At 38.1% G+C, this 19524-nt stretch overlaps 1 protein-coding gene across 3 annotated transcripts in view; it reads left to right on the top strand.

Annotated features, from left to right (window-relative positions):
* The window catches only part of PLAAT1 (phospholipase A and acyltransferase 1), a 717153-nt gene that overhangs the window by 79687 nt on the left and 617942 nt on the right, over positions 1-19524 (top strand). The window contains exons 2-4 of one of the 3 annotated variants that reach the window (XM_053710223.1): positions 11982-12064; positions 12236-12374; positions 14891-15159. In XM_053710223.1, the coding sequence (XP_053566198.1) occupies positions 12236-12374; positions 14891-15159 (408 nt within the window). In that variant the 5' untranslated portion in view covers positions 11982-12064. Of the gene's footprint in view, positions 1-11951; positions 12065-12235; positions 12375-14890; positions 15160-19524 lie in introns of those variants that run through there. The other 2 variants (XM_053710221.1, XM_053710225.1) reach the window with 2 other exon arrangements.

Genomic DNA, 19524 nt, shown 5'->3' with positions numbered 1-19524 from the left:
GAGTGTCAGCTCTTCTGCTAAGTTGCCGTTGTATGAGCATCAGCTTATTCTGCCAGGTTTGATACTTGCATGCTTTGCATATTATCTTTTAACTCACATTTAAAAATTAATATCAGTATTTCTGGTCAGTAGAATATGAAATTAGCTTTACCAATCAGATTGGTGTGGGAGGAACTGATCATGAAAGAAAATAAAACTCTGTTTTGCAGCATTTTAACACATAGTTATATGCACACAATAGTGAGATGATAAAATGCTCTAAAATATAAGAGCATTTTCCTTTTTCACTTTTATGTTCCATGTGCCACTGACGTTTAACTTTACTTCCTGTTCTCTAGTGTTGCACTGCATCACAAGTCACACTTTCAGTCTTCTTGCTTTAAAAAATAAAGGGCTAGATTATAAGAGGAGCGCTAAATTTTCAGGTGCCCACAAACGCACTAATTTGCCCATTTGTGGGCACACGATAACTAACCAACCATTACAAGTGGCTGATTATTGTTACTGCAAGTTCGCAGTATCAATTAGCGCTCAAAAAATAAACCAGAGATCTGATCGGTTAATTTTCTAAGGCCTAGATTTGGAGTTCGGCGGTAAAAGGGCTGTTAACGCTCCGCGGGCTTTTTTCTGGCCGCACCATAAATTTAACTCTGGTATCGAGAGTTCAAACAAATGCTGCGTTAGGCTCCAAAAAAGGAGCGTAGAGCATTTTTACCGCAAATGCAACTCTCGATACCAGAGTTGCTTACGGACGCGGCCGGCCTCAAAAACGTGCTCGTGCACGATTCTCCCATAGGAAACAATGGGGCTGTTTGAGCTGAAAAAAAACCTAACACCTGCAAAAAAGCAGCGTTCAGCTCCTAACGCAGCCCCATTGTTTCCTATGGGGAAAAACTTCCTACGTCTGCACCTAACACCCTAACATGTACCCCAAGTCTAAACACCCCTAACCTTACACTTATTAACCCCTAATCTGCCGCCCCCGCTATCGCTGACACCTGCATATTTTTTTTAACCCCTAATCTGCCGCTCCGTAAACCGCCGCAACCTACGTTATCCCTATGTACCCCTAATCTGCTGCCCTAACATCGCCGACCCCTATATTATATTTATTAACCCCTAATCTGCCCCCCTCAACGTCGCCGACACCTGCCTACACTTATTAACCCCTAATCTGCCGAGCGGACCTGAACGCTACTATAATAAAGTTATTAACCCCTAATCCGCCTCACTAACCCTATCATAAATAGTATTAACCCCTAATCTGCCCTCCCTAACATCGCCGACACCTACCTTCAATTATTAACCCCTAATCTGCCGAGCAGACCTCACCGCTACTATAATAAATGTATTAACCCCTAAAGCTAAGTCTAACCCTAATACTAACACCCCCCTAAGTTAAATATAATTTACATCTAACGAAATTAATTAACTCTTATTAAATAAATGATTCCTATTTAAAGCTAAATACTTACCTGTAAAATAAATCCTAATATAGCTACAATATAAATTATAATTATATTATAGCTATTTTAGGATTAATATTTATTTTACAGGCAACTTTTTAATTATTTTAACCAGGTACAATAGCTATTAAATAGTTAAGAACTATTTAATAGTTACCTAGTTAAAATAATAACAAATTTACCTGTAAAATAAATCCTAACCTAAGATATAATTAAACCTAACACTACCCTATCAATAAATTAATTAAATAAACTACCTACAATTACCTACAATTAACCTAACACTACACTATCAATAAATTAATTAAACACAATTCCTACAAATAAATACAATTAAATAAACTAGCTAAAGTACAAAAAATAAAAAAGAACTAAGTTACAAAAAATAATAAAATATTTACAAACATAAGAAAAATATTACAACAATTTTAAACTAATTACACCTACTCTAAGCCCCCTAATAAAATAACAAAGCCCCCCAAAATAAAAAATTCCCTACCCTATTCTAAATTTAAAAAGTTACAAGCTCTTTTACCTTACCAGCCCTGAACAGGGCCCTTTGCGGGGCATGCCCCAAGGATTTCAGCTCTTTTGCCTGTAAAAAAAAACATACCATACCCCCCCCCAACATTACAACCCACCACCCACATACCCCTAATCTAAACCAAACCCCCCTTAAATAAACCTAACACTAAGCCCCTGAAGATCTTCCTACCTTGTCTTCACCATACCAGGTTCACCGATCCGTCCTGGCTCCAACATCTTCATCCAACCCAAGCGGGGGTTGGCGATCCATCATCCGGTGCTGAAGAGGTCCAGAAGAGGCTCCAAAGTCTTCCTCCTATCCGGCAAGAAGAGGACATCCGGACCGGCAAACATCTTCTCCAAGCGGCATCTTCAATCTTCTTCCATCCGGTGCGGAGCGGGTCCATCTTGAAGCAGGCGACGCGGATGCATCCTCTTCTTCCGTTGTCTCCCGACGAATGACGGTTCCTTTAAGGGACGTCATCCAAGATGGCGTCCCTCGAATTACGATTGGCTGATAGGATTCTATCAGCCAATCGGAATTAAGGTAGGAATTTTCTGATTGGCTGATGGAATCAGCCAATCAGAATCAAGTTCAATCCGATTGGCTGATCCAATCAGCCAATCAGATTGAGCTCGCATTCTATTGGCTGATCGGAACAGCCAATAGAATGCGAGCTCAATCTGATTGGCTGATTGGATCAGCCAATCGGATTGAACTTGATTCTGATTGGCTGATTCCATCAGCCAATCAGAAAATTCCTACCTTAATTCCGATTGGCTGATAGAATCCTATCAGCCAATCGGAATTCGAGGGACGCCATCTTGGATGACGTCCCTTAAAGGAACCGTCATTCGTCGGGAGACAACGGAAGAAGAGGATGGATCCGCGTCGCCTGCTTCAAGATGGACCCGCTCCGCACCGGATGGAAGAAGATTGAAGATGCCGCTTGGAGAAGATGTTTGCCGGTCCGGATGTCCTCTTCTTGCCGGATAGGAGGAAGACTTTGGAGCCTCTTCTGGACCTCTTCAGCACCGGATGATGGATCGCCAACCCCCGCTTGGGTTGGATAAAGATGTTGGAGCCAGGACGGATCGGTGAACCTGGTATGGTGAAGACAAGGTAGGAAGATCTTCAGGGGCTTAGTGTTAGGTTTATTTAAGGGGGGTTTGGGTTAGATTAGGGGTATGTGGGTGGTGGGTTGTAATGTTGGGGGGGGGTATGGTATGTTTTTTTTTACAGGCAAAAGAGCTGAAATCCTTGGGGCATGCCCCGCAAAGGGCCCTGTTCAGGGCTGGTAAGGTAAAAGAGCTTGTAACTTTTTAAATTTAGAATAGGGTAGGGAATTTTTTATTTTGGGGGGCTTTGTTATTTTATTAGGGGGCTTAGAGTAGGTGTAATTAGTTTAAAATTGTTGTAATATTTTTCTTATGTTTGTAAATATTTTATTATTTTTTGTAACTTAGTTCTTTTTTATTTTTTGTACTTTAGCTAGTTTATTTAATTGTATTTATTTGTAGGAATTGTGTTTAATTAATTTATTGATAGTGTAGTGTTAGGTTAATTGTAGGTAATTGTAGGTAGTTTATTTAATTAATTTATTGATAGGGTAGTGTTAGGTTTAATTATATCTTAGGTTAGGATTTATTTTACAGGTAAATTTGTTATTATTTTAACTAGGTAACTATTAAATAGTTCTTAACTATTTAATAGCTATTGTACCTGGTTAAAATAATTAAAAAGTTGCCTGTAAAATAAATATTAATCCTAAAATAGCTATAATATAATTATAATTTATATTGTAGCTATATTAGGATTTATTTTACAGGTAAGTATTTAGCTTTAAATAGGAATCATTTATTTAATAAGAGTTAATTAATTTCGTTAGATGTAAATTATATTTAACTTAGGGGGGTGTTAGTATTAGGGTTAGACTTAGCTTTAGGGGTTAATACATTTATTATAGTAGCGGTGAGCTCCGGTCGTCAGATTAGGGGTTAATAATTGAAGGTAGGTGTCGGCGATGTTAGGGAGGGCAGATTAGGGGTTAATACTATTTATGATAGGGTTAGTGAGGCGGGTTAGGGGTTAATAACTTTATTATAGTAGCGCTCAGGTCCGCTCGGCAGATTAGGGGTTAATAAGTGTAGGCAGGTGTCGGCGACGTTGAGGGGGGCAGATTAGGGGTAATAAATATAATATAGGGGTCGGCGGTGTTAGGGGTAGCAGATTAGGGGTACATAGGGATAACGTAGGTGGCGGCGCTTTGCGGTCGGAAGATTAGGGGTTAATTATTTTAAGTAGCTGGCGGCGACGTTGTGGGGGGCAGGTTAGGGGTTAATAAATGTAATACAGGGGTCGGCGGGGTTAGGGGCAGCAGATTAGGGGTACATAAGTATAACGTAGGTGGCGGTCGGCAGATTAGGGGTTAAAAATTTTAATCGAGTGTCTGCGATGTGGGGGGAGCTCGGTTTAGGGGTACATAGGTAGTTTATGGGTGTTAGTGTACTTTAGGGTACAGTAGTTAAGAGCTTTATGAACCGGCGTTAGCCAGAAAGCTCTTAACTCCTGCTATTTTCAGGCGGCTGGAATTTTGTCGTTAGAGCTCTAACGCTCACTTCAGAAACGACTCTAAATACCAGCGTTAGAAAGATCCCATTGAAAAGATAGGATACGCAAATGGCGTAGGGGGATCTGCGGTATGGAAAAGTCGCGGCTGAAAAGTGAGCGTTAGACCCTTTAATCACTGACTCCAAATACCAGCGGGCGGCCAAAACCAGCGTTAGGAGCCTCTAACGCTGGTTTTGACGGCTACCGCCGAACTCCAAATCTAGGCCTAAAAGTGCCCCAAATACTCTCAAAATAGAGGGCAATATAGTTTTTATTAAAAAAATAGCATATTTTCTCCAACATAGGTGTGTCCGGTCCACGGCGTCATCCTTACTTGTGGGATATTCTCCTCCCCAGCAGGAAATGGCAAAGAGCCCAGCAAAGCTGGTCACATGATCCCTCCTAGGCTCCGCCTTTCCCAGTCATTCTCTTTGCCGTTGCACAGGCAACATCTCCACGGAGATGGCTTAGAGTTTTTTGGTGTTTAAATGTAGTTTTTATTCTTCAATCAAGAGTTTGTTATTTTAAAATAGTGCTGGTATGTACTATTTACTCTGAAACAGAAAAGAGATGAAGATTTCTGTTTGTAAGAGGAAAATGATTTTAGCAACCGTTACTAAAATCGATGACTGTTTCCACACAGGACTGTTGAGAGGAATTAACTTCAGTTGGGGGAAACAGTGAGCAGACTTTTGCTGCTTGAGGTATGACACATTTCTAACAAGACTTGGTAATGCTGGAAGCTGTCATTTTCCCTATGGGATCCGGTAAGCCATTTTTATTAAATAAGAATAAAGGGCTTCACAAGGGCTTTAAAGACTGGTAGACATTTTTCTGGGCTAAAACGATTGATTTATAAGCATTTTTAATAGTTTATAGCTTTGAGGAGTTATTTTATTCTTGGGAATTATGTTAAAGAAACGGCAGGCACTGTATTGGACACCTTTTTCACTGGGGGCCTTCTCTAATCATAGGCAGAGCCTCATTTTCGCGCCACTAATGCGCAGTTGTTTTTGGGAAGCAAGGCATGCAGATGCATGTGTGAGGAGCTCAGATACATAGAAAAAGCTTACTGAAGGCGTCATTTGGTATCGTATTCCCCTCTGGGCTTGGTTGGGTCTCAGCAAAGCAGATACCAGGGACTGTATAGGGGTTAAATATAAAAACGGCTCCGGTTCCGTTATTTTAAGAGTTAAAGCTTTCAAATTTGGTGTGCAATACTTTTAAGGCTTTAAGACACTGTGGTGAAATTTTGGTGAATTTTGAACAATTCCTTCATACTTTTTCACATATTCAGTAATAAAGTGTGTTCAGTTTAAAATTTAAAGTGACAGTAACGGTTTTATTTTAAAACGTTTTTTGTTCTTTGTTATCAAGTTTATGCCTGTTTAACATGTCTGAACTATCAGATAGACTATGTTCTGTATGTGAGGAAGCCAAGGTTCCTTCTCATTTAAATAGATGTGATGTATGTGACAAACAATTTAGAGAAAATGATGCCCAAGATGATTCCTCAAGTGAGGGGAGTAAGCATGGTACTGCATCATCCCCTCCTTCGTCTACGCCAGTCTTGCCCACACAGGAGACTCTAGTACATCTAGTGCGCCAATACTCCTTACTATGCAACAATTAACGGCTGTAATGGATAATTCTATCAAAAACATTTTAGCCAAAATGCCCGCTTATCAGCGAAAGCGCGACTGCTCTGTTTTAGAAAATACTGAAGAGCATGAGGACGCTGATGATAATGGTTCTGACATGCCCCTACACCAGTCTGAGGGGGCCAGGGAGGTTTTGTCTGAGGGAGAAATTTCAGATTCAGGGAAAATTTCTCTACAAGCTGAACCTGATGTGATTACATTCAAATTTAAATTGGAACATCTCCGCGCTCTGCTTAAGGAGGTGTTGTCTACTCTGGATGATTGTGACAATTTGGTCATTCCAGAGAAATTATGTAAGATGGACAAGTTCCTAGAGGTCCCGGTGCCCCCCGAAGCTTTTCCTATACCCAAGCGGGTGGCGGACATTGTAAACAAAGAATGGGAAAGGCCCGGCATACCTTTTGTCCCTCCCCCTATATTTAAGAAATTGTTTCCTATGGTTGACCCCAGAAAGGACTTATGGCAGACAGTCCCCAAGGTCGAGGGGGCGGTTTCTACTCTAAACAAACGCACTACTATCCCTATAGAAGATAGTTGTGCTTTCAAAGATCCTATGGATAAAAAATTAGAGGGTTTGCTTAAAAAGATGTTTGCTCAGCAAGGTTACCTTCTACAACCAATTTCATGCATTGTTCCTGTCACTACAGCAGCGTGTTTCTGGTTCGATGAACTAGAAAAGTCGCTCGATAAAGATTCTTCTTATGAGGAGATTATGGACAGAGTTCACGCTCTTAAATTGGCTTACTCTTTTACTTTAGACGCCACTTTGCAATTAGCTAGATTAGCGGCGAAAAATTCAGGGTTTGCTATTGTGGCGCGCAGAGCGCTTTGGCTAAAATCTTGGTCAGCGGATGCGTCTTCCAAGAACAAATTGCTTAACATACCTTTCAAGGGGAAAACGCTGTTTGGCCCTGACTTGAAAGAGATTATTTCAGATATCACTGGGGGTAAGGGCCACGCCCTTCCTCAGGATAGGTCTTTTAAGGCTAAAAATAAACCAAATTTTCGTCCCTTTCGCAGAAACGGACCAGCCTCAAGTTCTACATCCTCTAAGCAAGAGGGTAATACTTCTCAAACCAAGCCAGCCTGGAGGCCAATGCAAGGCTGGAACAAAGGTAAGCAGGCCAAGAAACCTGCCACTGCTACCAAGACAGCATGAGATGTTGGCCCCCGATCCGGGACCGGATCTGGTGGGGGGCAGACTTTCTCTCTTCGCTCAGGCTTGGGCAAGAGATGTTCTGGATCCTTGGGCGCTAGAAATAGTCTCCCAAGGTTATCTTCTGGAATTCAAGGAGCTACCCCCAAGGGGAAGGTTCCACAGGTCTCAATTGTCTTCAGACCACATAAAAAGACAGGCATTCTTACATTGTGTAGAAGACCTGTTAAAAATGGGAGTGATTCATCCGGTTCCATTAGGAGAACAAGGGATGGGATTCTACTCCAATCTGTTCATAGTTCCCAAAAAAGAGGGAACATTCAGACCAATCTTAGATCTCAAGATCCTAAACAAATTTCTCAAGGTTCCATCGTTCAAAATGGAAACCATTCGGACAATTCTTCCTACCATCCAGGAAGGTCAATTCATGACCACGGTGGATTTAAAGGATGCGTATCTACATATTCCTATCCACAAGGAACATCATCGGTTCCTAAGGTTCGCCTTTCTGGACAAGCATTACCAGTTTGTGGCACTTCCATTCGGATTAGCCACTGCTCCAAGAATTTTCACAAAGGTACTAGGGTCCCTTCTAGCGGTGCTAAGACCAAGGGGCATTGCAGTAGTACCTTACTTGGACGACATACTGATTCAAGCGTCGTCTCTACCACAAGCAAAGGCTCATACGGACATTGTCCTGGCCTTTCTCAGATCTCACGGGTGGAAAGTGAACGTAGAAAAAAGTTCTCTATCTCCGTCAACAAGAGTTCCCTTCTTGGGAACAATAATAGACTCCTTAGAAATGAGGATTTTTCTGACAGAGGCCAGAAAATCAAAACTTCTAAGCTCTTGTCAAGTACTTCATTCTGTTCTTCTTCCTTCCATAGCGCAGTGCATGGAAGTAATAGGTTTGATGGTCGCGGCAATGGACATAGTTCCTTTTGCGCGAATTCATCTAAGACCATTACAACTGTGCATGCTCAGTCAGTGGAATGGGGATTATACAGACTTGTCTCAGACGATACAAGTAGATCAGAGGACCAGAGATTCACTCCGTTGGTGGCTGACCCTGGACAACCTGTCACAAGGGATGAGCTTCCGCAGACCAGAGTGGGTCATTGTCACGACCGACGCCAGTCTGGTGGGCTGGGGCGCGGTCTGGGAACCCCTGAAAGCTCAGGGTCTTTGGTCTCGGGAAGAATCTCTTCTCCAGATAAATATTCTGGAACTGAGAGCGATATTCAATGCTCTCAAGGCTTGGCCTCAGCTAGCAAAGGCCAAATTCATACGGTTTCAATCAGACAACATGACGACTGTTGCGTATATCAACCATCAGGGGGGAACAAGGAGTTCCCTGGCGATGGAAGAAGTGACCAAAATAATTCAATGGGCGGAGACTCACTCCTGCCACTTGTCTGCAATCCACATCCCAGGAGTGGAAAATTGGGAAGCGGATTTTCTGAGTCGTCAGACATTTCATCCGGGGGAGTGGGAACTCCATCCGGAAATCTTTGCCCAAATAATTCAATTGTGGGGCATTCCAGACATGGATCTGATGGCGTCTCGTCAGAACTTCAAGGTTCCTTGCTACGGGTCCAGATCCAGGGATCCCAAGGCGACTCTAGTGGATGCACTAGTAGCACCTTGGAGCTTCAACCTAGCTTATGTGTTCCCACCGTTTCCTCTCATTCCCAGGCTGGTAGCCAGGATCAAACAGGAGAGGGTATCGGTGATCTTGATAGCTCCTGCGTGGCCACGCAGGACTTGGTATGCAGATCTGGTGAATATGTCATCGGCTCCACCATGGAAGCTACCTTTGAGACAGGACCTTCTTGTTCAAGGTCCGTTCGAACATCCGAATCTGGCCTCACTCCAACTGACTGCTTGGAGATTGAACACTTGATTTTATCAAAGCGAGGGTTCTCAGATTCTGTCATTGATACTCTTGTTCAGGCCAGAAAGCCTGTAACTAGATAAATCTACCATAAAATATGGAAAAAATATATCTGTTGGTGTGAATCTAAAGGATTCCCATGGAACAAGATAAAAATTCCTAAGATTCTATCCTTTCTTCAAGAAGGTTTGGAGAAAGGATTATCTGCAAGTTCTTTGAAGGGACAGATTTCTGCTTTATCTGTTTTACTTCACAAAAAGCTGGCGGCTGTGCCAGATGTTCAAGCTTTTGTTCAGGCTCTGGTTAGAATCAAGCCTGTTTACAAACCTTTGACTCCTCCTTGGAGTCTCAATTTAGTTCTTTCAGTTCTTCAGGGGGTTCCGTTTGAACCCCTACATTCCGTTGATATCAAGTTATTATCTTGGAAAGTTTTGTTTTTGGTTGCAATTTCTTCTGCTAGAAGAGTTTCAGAGTTATCTGCTCTGCAGTGTTCTCCTCCTTATCTGGTGTTCCATGCAGATAAGGTGGTTTTGCGTACTAAACCTGGTTTTCTTCCGAAAGTTGTTTCTAACAAAAATATTAACCAGGAGATAGTCGTGCCTTCTTTGTGTCCGAATCCAGTTTCAAAGAAGGAACGTTTGTTGCACAATTTGGATGTAGTTCGTGCTCTAAAATTCTATTTAGAGGCTACAAAGGATTTCAGACAAACATCTTCCTTGTTTGTTGTTTATTCTGGTAAAAGGAGAGGTCAAAAAGCAACTTCTACCTCTCTCTCTTTTTGGCTTAAAAGCATCATCAGATTGGCTTATGAGTCTGCCGGACGGCAGCCTCCTGAAAGAATCACAGCTCATTCCACTAGGGCCGTGGCTTCCACATGGGCCTTCAAGAACGAGGCTTCTGTTGATCAGATATGTAAGGCAGCGACTTGGTCTTCACTGCACACTTTTACTAAATTTTACAAATTTGATACTTTTGCTTCTTCTGAGGCTATTTTTGGGAGAAAGGTTTTGCAAGCCGTGGTGTCTTCCATCTAGGTGACCTGATTTGCTCCCTCCCATCATCCGTGTCCTAAAGCTTTGGTATTGGTTCCCACAAGTAAGGATGACGCCGTGGACCGGACACACCTATGTTGGAGAAAACAGAATTTATGTTTACCTGATAAATTACTTTCTCCAACGGTGTGTCCGGTCCACGGCCCACCCTGGTTTTTTAATCAGGTCTGATGATTTATTTTCTCTAACTACAGTCACCACGGTATCATATGATTTCTCCTATGCAAATATTCCTCCTTTACGTCGGTCGAATGACTGGGGAAGGCGGAGCCTAGGAGGGATCATGTGACCAGCTTTGCTGGGCTCTTTGCCATTTCCTGTTGGGGAGGAGAATATCCCACAAGTAAGGATGACGCCGTGGACCGGACACACCGTTGGAGAAAGTAATTTATCAGGTAAACATAAATTCTGTTTTTTAATAAAAAAAAAGCTTCACTAGGCATTTTTTGGGGTCTAAAGTTTGTGGGGTGGGGTGTTAGAAAACAAAACAGCACTGAAAAGTGCCTTTACATTGTGGTCTATAGGAACTGTGTGTTCCCAATAAATATATATGTATTTGACCATATACATATACATTTGTGTTAATATGTGTATATACACATTTTAACACACACACACATATATATATATATATATATATATATATATATATATATATGCATATAGTCACATATATATTTAAAAATATGCTGCCATCTTTGCGCTACTTACCACTTCGCTGCTCGAGGTTCTGATGCCGTCTCTGATGGCATCAGAACGAGGCTCCCATAGGAGTCTATGGAAGCGCGCTCTTGTGAGCTCAATGCTTCTGTGCAATGTGAAGGTCAGCAAAAGCGATATATTGAGCGTCACTTATAATCTGGCCCAAAATATTTTGTTTCTTTAGTTGCCATAGAGGACATTGTACAAAAATCTGAGAATTATTAAAGTGTATCTTCTTTTACTTGCAGCAATTTATGTAGGGATTATTAAAATGTGTATGCCTCATATCACTGCACTGTTTTTTTTTTTTGCTAGCTAGAAGACTAAAATAGCCGATCTTGAGCTAGATTAAAAGTGGATCACTAAATTATTACCCATTTGCGGGAACGTGATAATTAACCAGCCATTACAAGTGACCGGTTATTGCTACGGCGACCTTGCGGTAGCAATTAACACTCCAAAAATTAACCACAGATTACATCTCTGGTTAATTTTCTAAAAGTGCTCACGTTCGCATTGCAATTTACTTGTAATGCCAGTGCACATTAGCGCTCCCCTTGTAATCTAGCCCTTAATATTTTTATCAATTTATTTTGTTTCATTTGTATTCAGTTTCCTCGTCAGCTTATTTTAAAGTTTCCTGGATATATTTTTATATTTCAATGGGAGCACTCTAAAGGAGGGTAAAAATTTGTATAAATTGAATCAAAATCCAATTATCACTGTTAGTGATTTATAAAATATATTCATGTAAGAGGATAAACTTGTATGGTTTAGTTATATAAAGCAGGAATGCAGTCAGTCATGTGAGAGCTTTTCTGCAGAAGTCAGTGTCTGATATATAAATAGAAAGGCTTAGTGGCCCCTGATACTGTTTCATGACAAGTAACTGAACTCAGTGTTCTCATTGACAGTTTATCACAGTACTAAGGGGGATTTGTAACCTTGATGAGTACAAGAGAATCTAATATAATATTCACAAACAAATATATCTAAGGTGAGTATTTCTTGCTTATGCTTCTTTATCTTTGCATTTCCAGCTGAAGTCCATCAAAATATGATTTAAGTCAACCAATATATATTAAGACTATGAATACAAATAAAATATGACTAGTGTAAGCTGAAGACAACTTGACAGTGAATCATGTAGAATTTTTTTTTTCCATAGATGGCTTCATGTAAAGATCATAATAAGAAGCTTCCAGATGATCTCCAGGTTGGGGACCTAATTGAAATATTTCATCCACATTCTATACATTGGACTGTTTATCTAGGTGATGGTTACATCCTGAATGTAATGCCCATAGGTAAGGTTTTTATATGTGGTCCCTGTTCTCATTACATAAAGTTTGCTGTAAAAAAATCTCTGCGCTCAAGTTTTAGAAATACCCCAAATTAAATTATATATACAAAAAAACTGTAAAAAAAAGTGTTTTCTCAGCCTTTACGTAGGAAATGTATCAGGAGCTATTCAGACCTTCATGGAAGGAAATTATATAAAGGCAAAATGAAAGCAAAACATGGATACTGACTGATAGAATAGTGATAATGACAGGTTATTGCATTTTAATTCAATTCATGATGTGATATATTTTATATTTAGTTTGTTTTTACAATCACATTTTTTGCAAATATCAATGAAATTCCAATATTTTCTATTTTTATTCTGTACAGGTTTCATAGATTAATTTAATTTATATTTTAAATCTTTCATTAAAAAGGGACATTATTGTCTTTATAAACATGTAAACTGAGCTTGCAAAAACTGTGAATAGCCAAGATACATATTCAAAAAATGCCAAAACAGATTTCAGGAATGAGAAAAATCTAACCCTCATTCACTAACCAATCCGAAAAGGGCTTCCTTATAGACTGGAATATTTCAGTTGAATTATCTCAATGCAAAATATATAGGTGAAGTTCATATGATGCAAAGAGAAAAAAATAAAACATTAGAAAATATATGGGTTTTCCACTGGGTTTCCTAATGGGTAAGAATAGTCTTAAACTTAAAAACCTGATGAAAACCCCATGTAAGTAATTCTCAGGCCTCCCAAGCAAACTGTATCTGAGAAATTTGCCATGTATCCCTCCTGCAAGTTCTCTAGTCAGAGCAAATGTCACAGTTTGTAGAGATTGATCTGGCTCCCCTATGGCACACCTAACTCCCTCCACAACACACCCCATTCCAACCACTGCACTGCCACATTTCTGCCCATCCTACCATAGATCCAACCAAGAAACACCAGTGGGCCACTGCCTATAAGTCCATCATACCTCCCTGCCCATCACATGTCGTGAGGTATTCTTTTTACCCATCTCTTCCAATGGAATACACCACTATCTATTATTTTAACCATTTTGCACCCCTGAGATGGAGATGTATTTAAAGAATAAGGTTGGAGATGTTTCTTGAGTTACATTAATCATGTTGTTTTTAAAGCAGAAAAATATATATTCTTTAGAAATACCCCAAAATAAGAAAAATCACAATATAGAATACAAGTTTTAAAAAAAAAAAAAAAAAAAAAAAGAAGCATGGGAGTTACTATTTTCTTAAAAATCAAACACTATACGGAATGATTTGCTTCCATTCACTACCTTAAAGTAAGAAAACATATTATAAGCACTTGCTTTTCAATAGAAGTTAGTCATTGAAAACTACAAGCTCAATGTAATTTTCTACAGTTTGCAGCATCTTATCATATATGCTGAAAATCTGTAAAAAGTAGGGGTAAAAATACAATGGGTAACACGAAAAACCCTAATTTAAGTGGTGTGACACCCATCTTTTATTGGAGGGTTCTTATGATATGATGTTATGTTATACAATTTTATTTAGAATGGCTAGACTAGACCTGTCAAAATAGAACCAAAAAAGAACGAATGCTGTGAGGTATTTGTCATTGTTATTAAAATCACCTGGTAGCCGGTTGCACAATGGTTTATTTATTTGAAAGAAAGTATTGCCTTTTACAAATAAGTCATGTACATATATGTATTGTTGTGTAAGAGAGGGGTCACTTCATTACCCCATGATGTTGTTCAATATGCATATGGTTTGATGGTGATTCCTTATTAAGAGGGTTTATTTGCCCCATCGTAAGTGCTTAGATGGGGTTACTAGAATCCCACATGAAGGTGATAGATATATCTTTAGCAATCAATTGGTACCTGGGGTGCAGACTTAAGATGCCCTTATTTAAAAGAGAATAATACCATATTTTATGCTAGGGTTATTTTGCATATGTTTTGTTTGCTATGTTTAAGATATTGAACTTTTTTTATAGCAATTATTTACTCATGACATTTTTATGGCAATTACCTACCATTGACAGCTGCAGCATAGCCCCTCCCCCATATAAAAATGTATAGAAAATCTCTTAGGTGCCCATCAGTGCAGGATTTAGCATCATCGTATTCAGCTGCATCATAGGGGGACAACTTACTTATTATTTGACAAAGGGCCTTTTCCTTGTTCAAACTAGGTGCACCTAGCTTTAATATGTACCATAAAACCACCATAGGAATACTGATAATTAATATGCCTCATCAGTAGTTAACCAGAGTGACATAGCTTGTCCTCTGCACATAGTCATTTACACATGTAAATTGTTAAACACAGGATTATTCAATTAATAAAAAGGTATTTCAAATGTATAAAGCTTTTCAAATATTTTTATATTATATGCATTTTCCATACATTTGACAGGATTTGATTACATTTATATTGCTTAGATTTTTCAACTATGAAAATAGCAGTATACATCCAAATCTGATACATATTTTGTAAAAGGTCTTACTATTGTTTCCTTTACAACAGAAGAAACACAAACCTCTTCAGATTCAAGCACCAAATCCAATTTCTGCATAAAAGCAGTCATTGTAATGCAACTCTTAAAAGATGTGGTTGAAAGTAACACATTTATCGTGAATAACATATATGATAATGAATATAGAGCACTTCCACAGGAAGACATTATACAGCAGGCACAATTACTTATTGGCGAAGAAGTATTCTACGAACTTCTGGGGAACAACTATGAACATTTAATGGTTTCACTACGTTATGGAGAAGATATTTCTGATAAGGTGACTTATTTTTTCATCAGTGCCCTAATAAACTTGTGCTTAGTACAGTAGCTACAAACATATGTGCTTGTGATGAATTATTCAATGGTATTCTGACAAGCTAAAGCTAAAATACGTTTTGATTGGGTTTATTTATTTCTTGATTGATTGATTGATTGATTGATTTAACCCTCTAGTATTGTAGGCTTTCTGACTAAACTTCTTACATTCTTCTCAGATTATGTAATTACACAAAAATTCAAAGAAACTCTACTGTACACATTCATTAATAATTTCTGATGATTGCCTTGTGTGTTTCTTTGATATTCATAACAAGCTCAAATTTTGGTACACAAAATTAACCCTTCTCCTTTCATATTGTGTTAATTTTTAACGAATAATTTATGACTTTGGGAAACAATTTTAATCATGAATGAACAGGTGTTTTGTAATATATATATATATATATATATATATATATATATATATATATATATATATATATATTTATATATATACACACAGTATATATATGACCATCTGTTTAAAAATCTATGAAAGAATATCATTATTAATTATTCTTCTTTAAATGTGAAATGAGTATGGATAAGATTGGCATAAAAAAACACTGGAAAAATCCAAGATATGTTATGAAAAACAGACCAAAAATGTTTTAATTAGGTTATGAGAATAAAGTAGGTAAGTGCAAAAAATATTGAAAAATATGAAAAGTGTTTTCTAATAGTTTGGAATTGCGCTAGTGAGGCTTCTAAATTCATGATTTATCACTGTAGAATATCCATGCCAAGGGCTCTTCTATCTGACTGAGCTATTATAGGATATGTGCTAATGTGATGTATGTGATCAAGAAAATTAAAGTCAATTTACTTATTAGACATTTTGGGCCAGATAACAAGTGGAGCAGTATTTAACACTCCTGCTAGAAGTAAGGTTTTTGTGCACGACGGGTATCGCTCATATTACAAGTTGAAGGTAAAACGTTTTCTCTCATTTGCTATCAAGACGCGCATAGAAGCCAAACTTTGAATATTGTGTGCATTAATGTATTCTCCCATAGAAGTCAATGGAGCAAAAAAACTTGGAAAAAATCCTTACAGCCTACTTGCAATCAAATCCGATTGCATATTCTCAACTGAACTAACCGAATATGAAAATATTAATATTTTACATTCCAATGCTCTTCACATAGCAGAAAATATTCTATTTATTCATAAATACATATTTCTACACATTTATTATGGTATTTTGGTGCAATACATATATTTATATACAGTTGCAAGAAAAAGTATGTGAACCCTTGGTCATAAAATGTGATCTGATCATCATCTAAGTCACAACAATAGCTTAAACTAATAACACACAAAAGGAGATAGAGAGGGCGCCACATAGTGTGATATTGTTTCATAGGGAGTGATACAAAAGTAGAGAGGTAATGCGCTTACCAAAAGATGTGGTACTGTGCTGTGACCAGTACAATCTCACCTGCTAGCACTTAAATCAGTGGCTAGTACACTGTCAAACTGGATCCTTCTTGAGGCTCTTCCTTCAAGCTGTAGTGTTGGCTGTAAGAAAATCTTAGTTTTGCAACTTTGAAATTTTGCTCAGTATTGTTGCGTCAAAGAATGTATACAACTTCCAGGATTAAAAGAATTAAAAAGGCTTTATTATAACGCGTTTCTCAACCTCCAAGGGTATTTTCTTCAGATATCAAAGCGAATAAAATATGTTACAAATTTTGACATTATATACACATTTGTTAATTAAAACGGAAGTTGTCACAGAGGATTTTAAACCAATAGAATACATTACAAGATTCAACTGAGAAGCCGAACAAAGGCTCACAGCTGTTATAATTAGTGTGAATTTAGTCAGCATTGAATGACCATAGAAGATAAAAGTTGAAAAGTGAAAACAGCTGCATGAATCAGCCGGAAAACCGGCCTAGGCTTGCCAACATTGCAAAGTCAAAGAAATACACAAAAAAAACAGTACAAAGATATATGGCAACAATTTGTAAACTTCAATTTGAGATTATTGTGAACATTGCAAACTGATATATGATTAAATAGTGATATGATTGGTTTCATGTATCAGCTCAGGGTTGATATGAACTAGCGGCGGTTATATAGTGAAGTATAGAACAATATGAACCAGTGTGTAATTCACCTAGATGATAGACGGTTTTATAAATCAGCTCGCGTGTGAACATAAAGTCGCGGCTGTTACATAGTAAAAAATGAATCTGCATATTGATTAGTTAAAAAAAGGGGAGATGACTATTAAACCCAAAAAAACTTCTAAATTTTAGTTTTGTAATATTTATCGATAAGCAGAATATCTAATCCTTTTAAACTTTGTTTTAAGACTGACGACTATGAAAGATAAATTTTTATTGTCAGTTTTGTAATACCAGTAACTATGGTTATATAATAAACTAAATTGTCAATTGGTATATATCTATAAAAACTGATGATCTCCTGGAGATATTTCATTTATTTTTTATATATATTTTATTTCAATATCCACAAACTTATACTCTTCTTATTGTATAGTAAGTCCGTGAATCGGGTGGTTAAAACTTGTATACTAGAGAGAGAGTATCACATAATATTAGAACCAAGGGTTATGTAAATGTATTGTCTTTTGGTATTTAAATAAAGTTAGTATCCAAATATCAAAATAACGATCTTTTGTATGCTAACAATATGGATTGTTTTGTAAGAAACACTGAACTATAAAAGAATACAAAATTGTTCACCCTAATAAGAACTATAGATAAACAGAATGTGGATGCTAATGATATGATATTTTTCTAGTGTGTGTGTGAAATCTTATAGAGATAGTGTGTGAACTAAAATATTAGTGTTCGTTGGGTCTAAATATGTGATTTTTATACCCATGTGTGTAAGCTAATATATGATGTTAAATGTAATATAGATGTGCGCTTTTTGTCTCCAGATGGAGATTATGATAAAGTTACTAAATGAAAAAGTTTATGATTGTTATCAAAAGTTGTTGACATAATATATATGTATTGGGCATATGAATGTGATCTAATATAGTGTTTAATATGATGATAAAATTAATATTGTGGGTATGCACCCATGACTGTTTTATAAAATTCATTAGATGGTCACATGTGAAAGTGATAAAATATGTTGGTGATGGAATTATTATGTGAGATACTGTATATATATATATATATATATATATATATATATATATATATATATATATATATATATAGAGAGAGAGAGAGAGAGAGAGAGAGAGAGAGAGAGAGAAAGAGAGAGAGAGAGAGAGATACAGTTGCAAGAAAATGTATGTGAACCCTTTGGAATGATATGGATTTCTGCACAAATTGGTCATAAAATGTGATCTGATCATCATCTAAGTCACAACAATAGACAATCATAGTCTGTTTAAACTAATAACACACAAAGAATGAAATGTTGCCATGTTTTTATTGAACACACCATGTAAACATTCACAGTGCAGGTGGAAAAAGTATATGAACCCCTAGACTAATGACATCTCCAAGAGCTAATTGGAGTGAGATATCAGCCAACTGGAGTCCAATCAATGAGATGAGATTGGAGGTGTTGGTTACAGCTGCCCTGCCCTATAAAAAACACACACCACTTCTGGGTTTGCTTTTCACAAGAAGCATTGCCTGATGTGAATGATGCCTCGCACAAAAGAGCTCTCAGAAGACCTACGATTAAGAATTGTTGACTTGCATAAAGCTGGAAAGGGTTATAAAAGTATCTCCAAAAGCCTTGCTGTTCATCAGTCCACTGTAAGACAAATTGTCTATATATGAAGAAAGTTCAGCACTGCTGCTACTCTCCCTAGAAGTGGCCGTCCTGTAAAGATGACTGCAAGAGCACAGTGCAGACTGCTCAATGAGGTGAAGAAGAATCCTAGAGTGTCAGCTAAAGACTTACAAAAGTCACTGGCAAATGCTAACATCCCTGTTAGCGAATCTACAATACGTAAAACAATAAACAAGAATGGATTTCATGGGAGGATACCACAGAGGAAGCCACTGCTGTCCAAACAAAACATTGCTGCACGTTTACAGTTTGCACAAGAGCACCTGGATGTTCCACAGCAGTACTGGCAAAATATTCTGTGGACAGATGAAACCAAAGTTGAGTTGTTTGGAAGAAACACAAAACACTATGTGTGGCGAAAAAGAGGCACAGCACACCAACATTAAAACCTCATCCCAACTGTGAAGTATGGTGGTGGGGGCATCATAGTTTGGGGCTGCTTTGCTGCGTCAGGGCCTGGACAGATTGCTATCATCGAAGGAAAAATGAATTCCCAAGTTTATCAAGACATTTTGCAGGAGAACTTAAG

This window comes from Bombina bombina, chromosome 4 (genome assembly GCF_027579735.1).
Source record: "Bombina bombina isolate aBomBom1 chromosome 4, aBomBom1.pri, whole genome shotgun sequence".
Classification (NCBI taxonomy): domain Eukaryota; kingdom Metazoa; phylum Chordata; class Amphibia; order Anura; family Bombinatoridae; genus Bombina; species Bombina bombina.
Note: the sequence above shows the minus strand (reverse complement) of the source record. Positions and strands in the feature narration are given on the sequence as shown.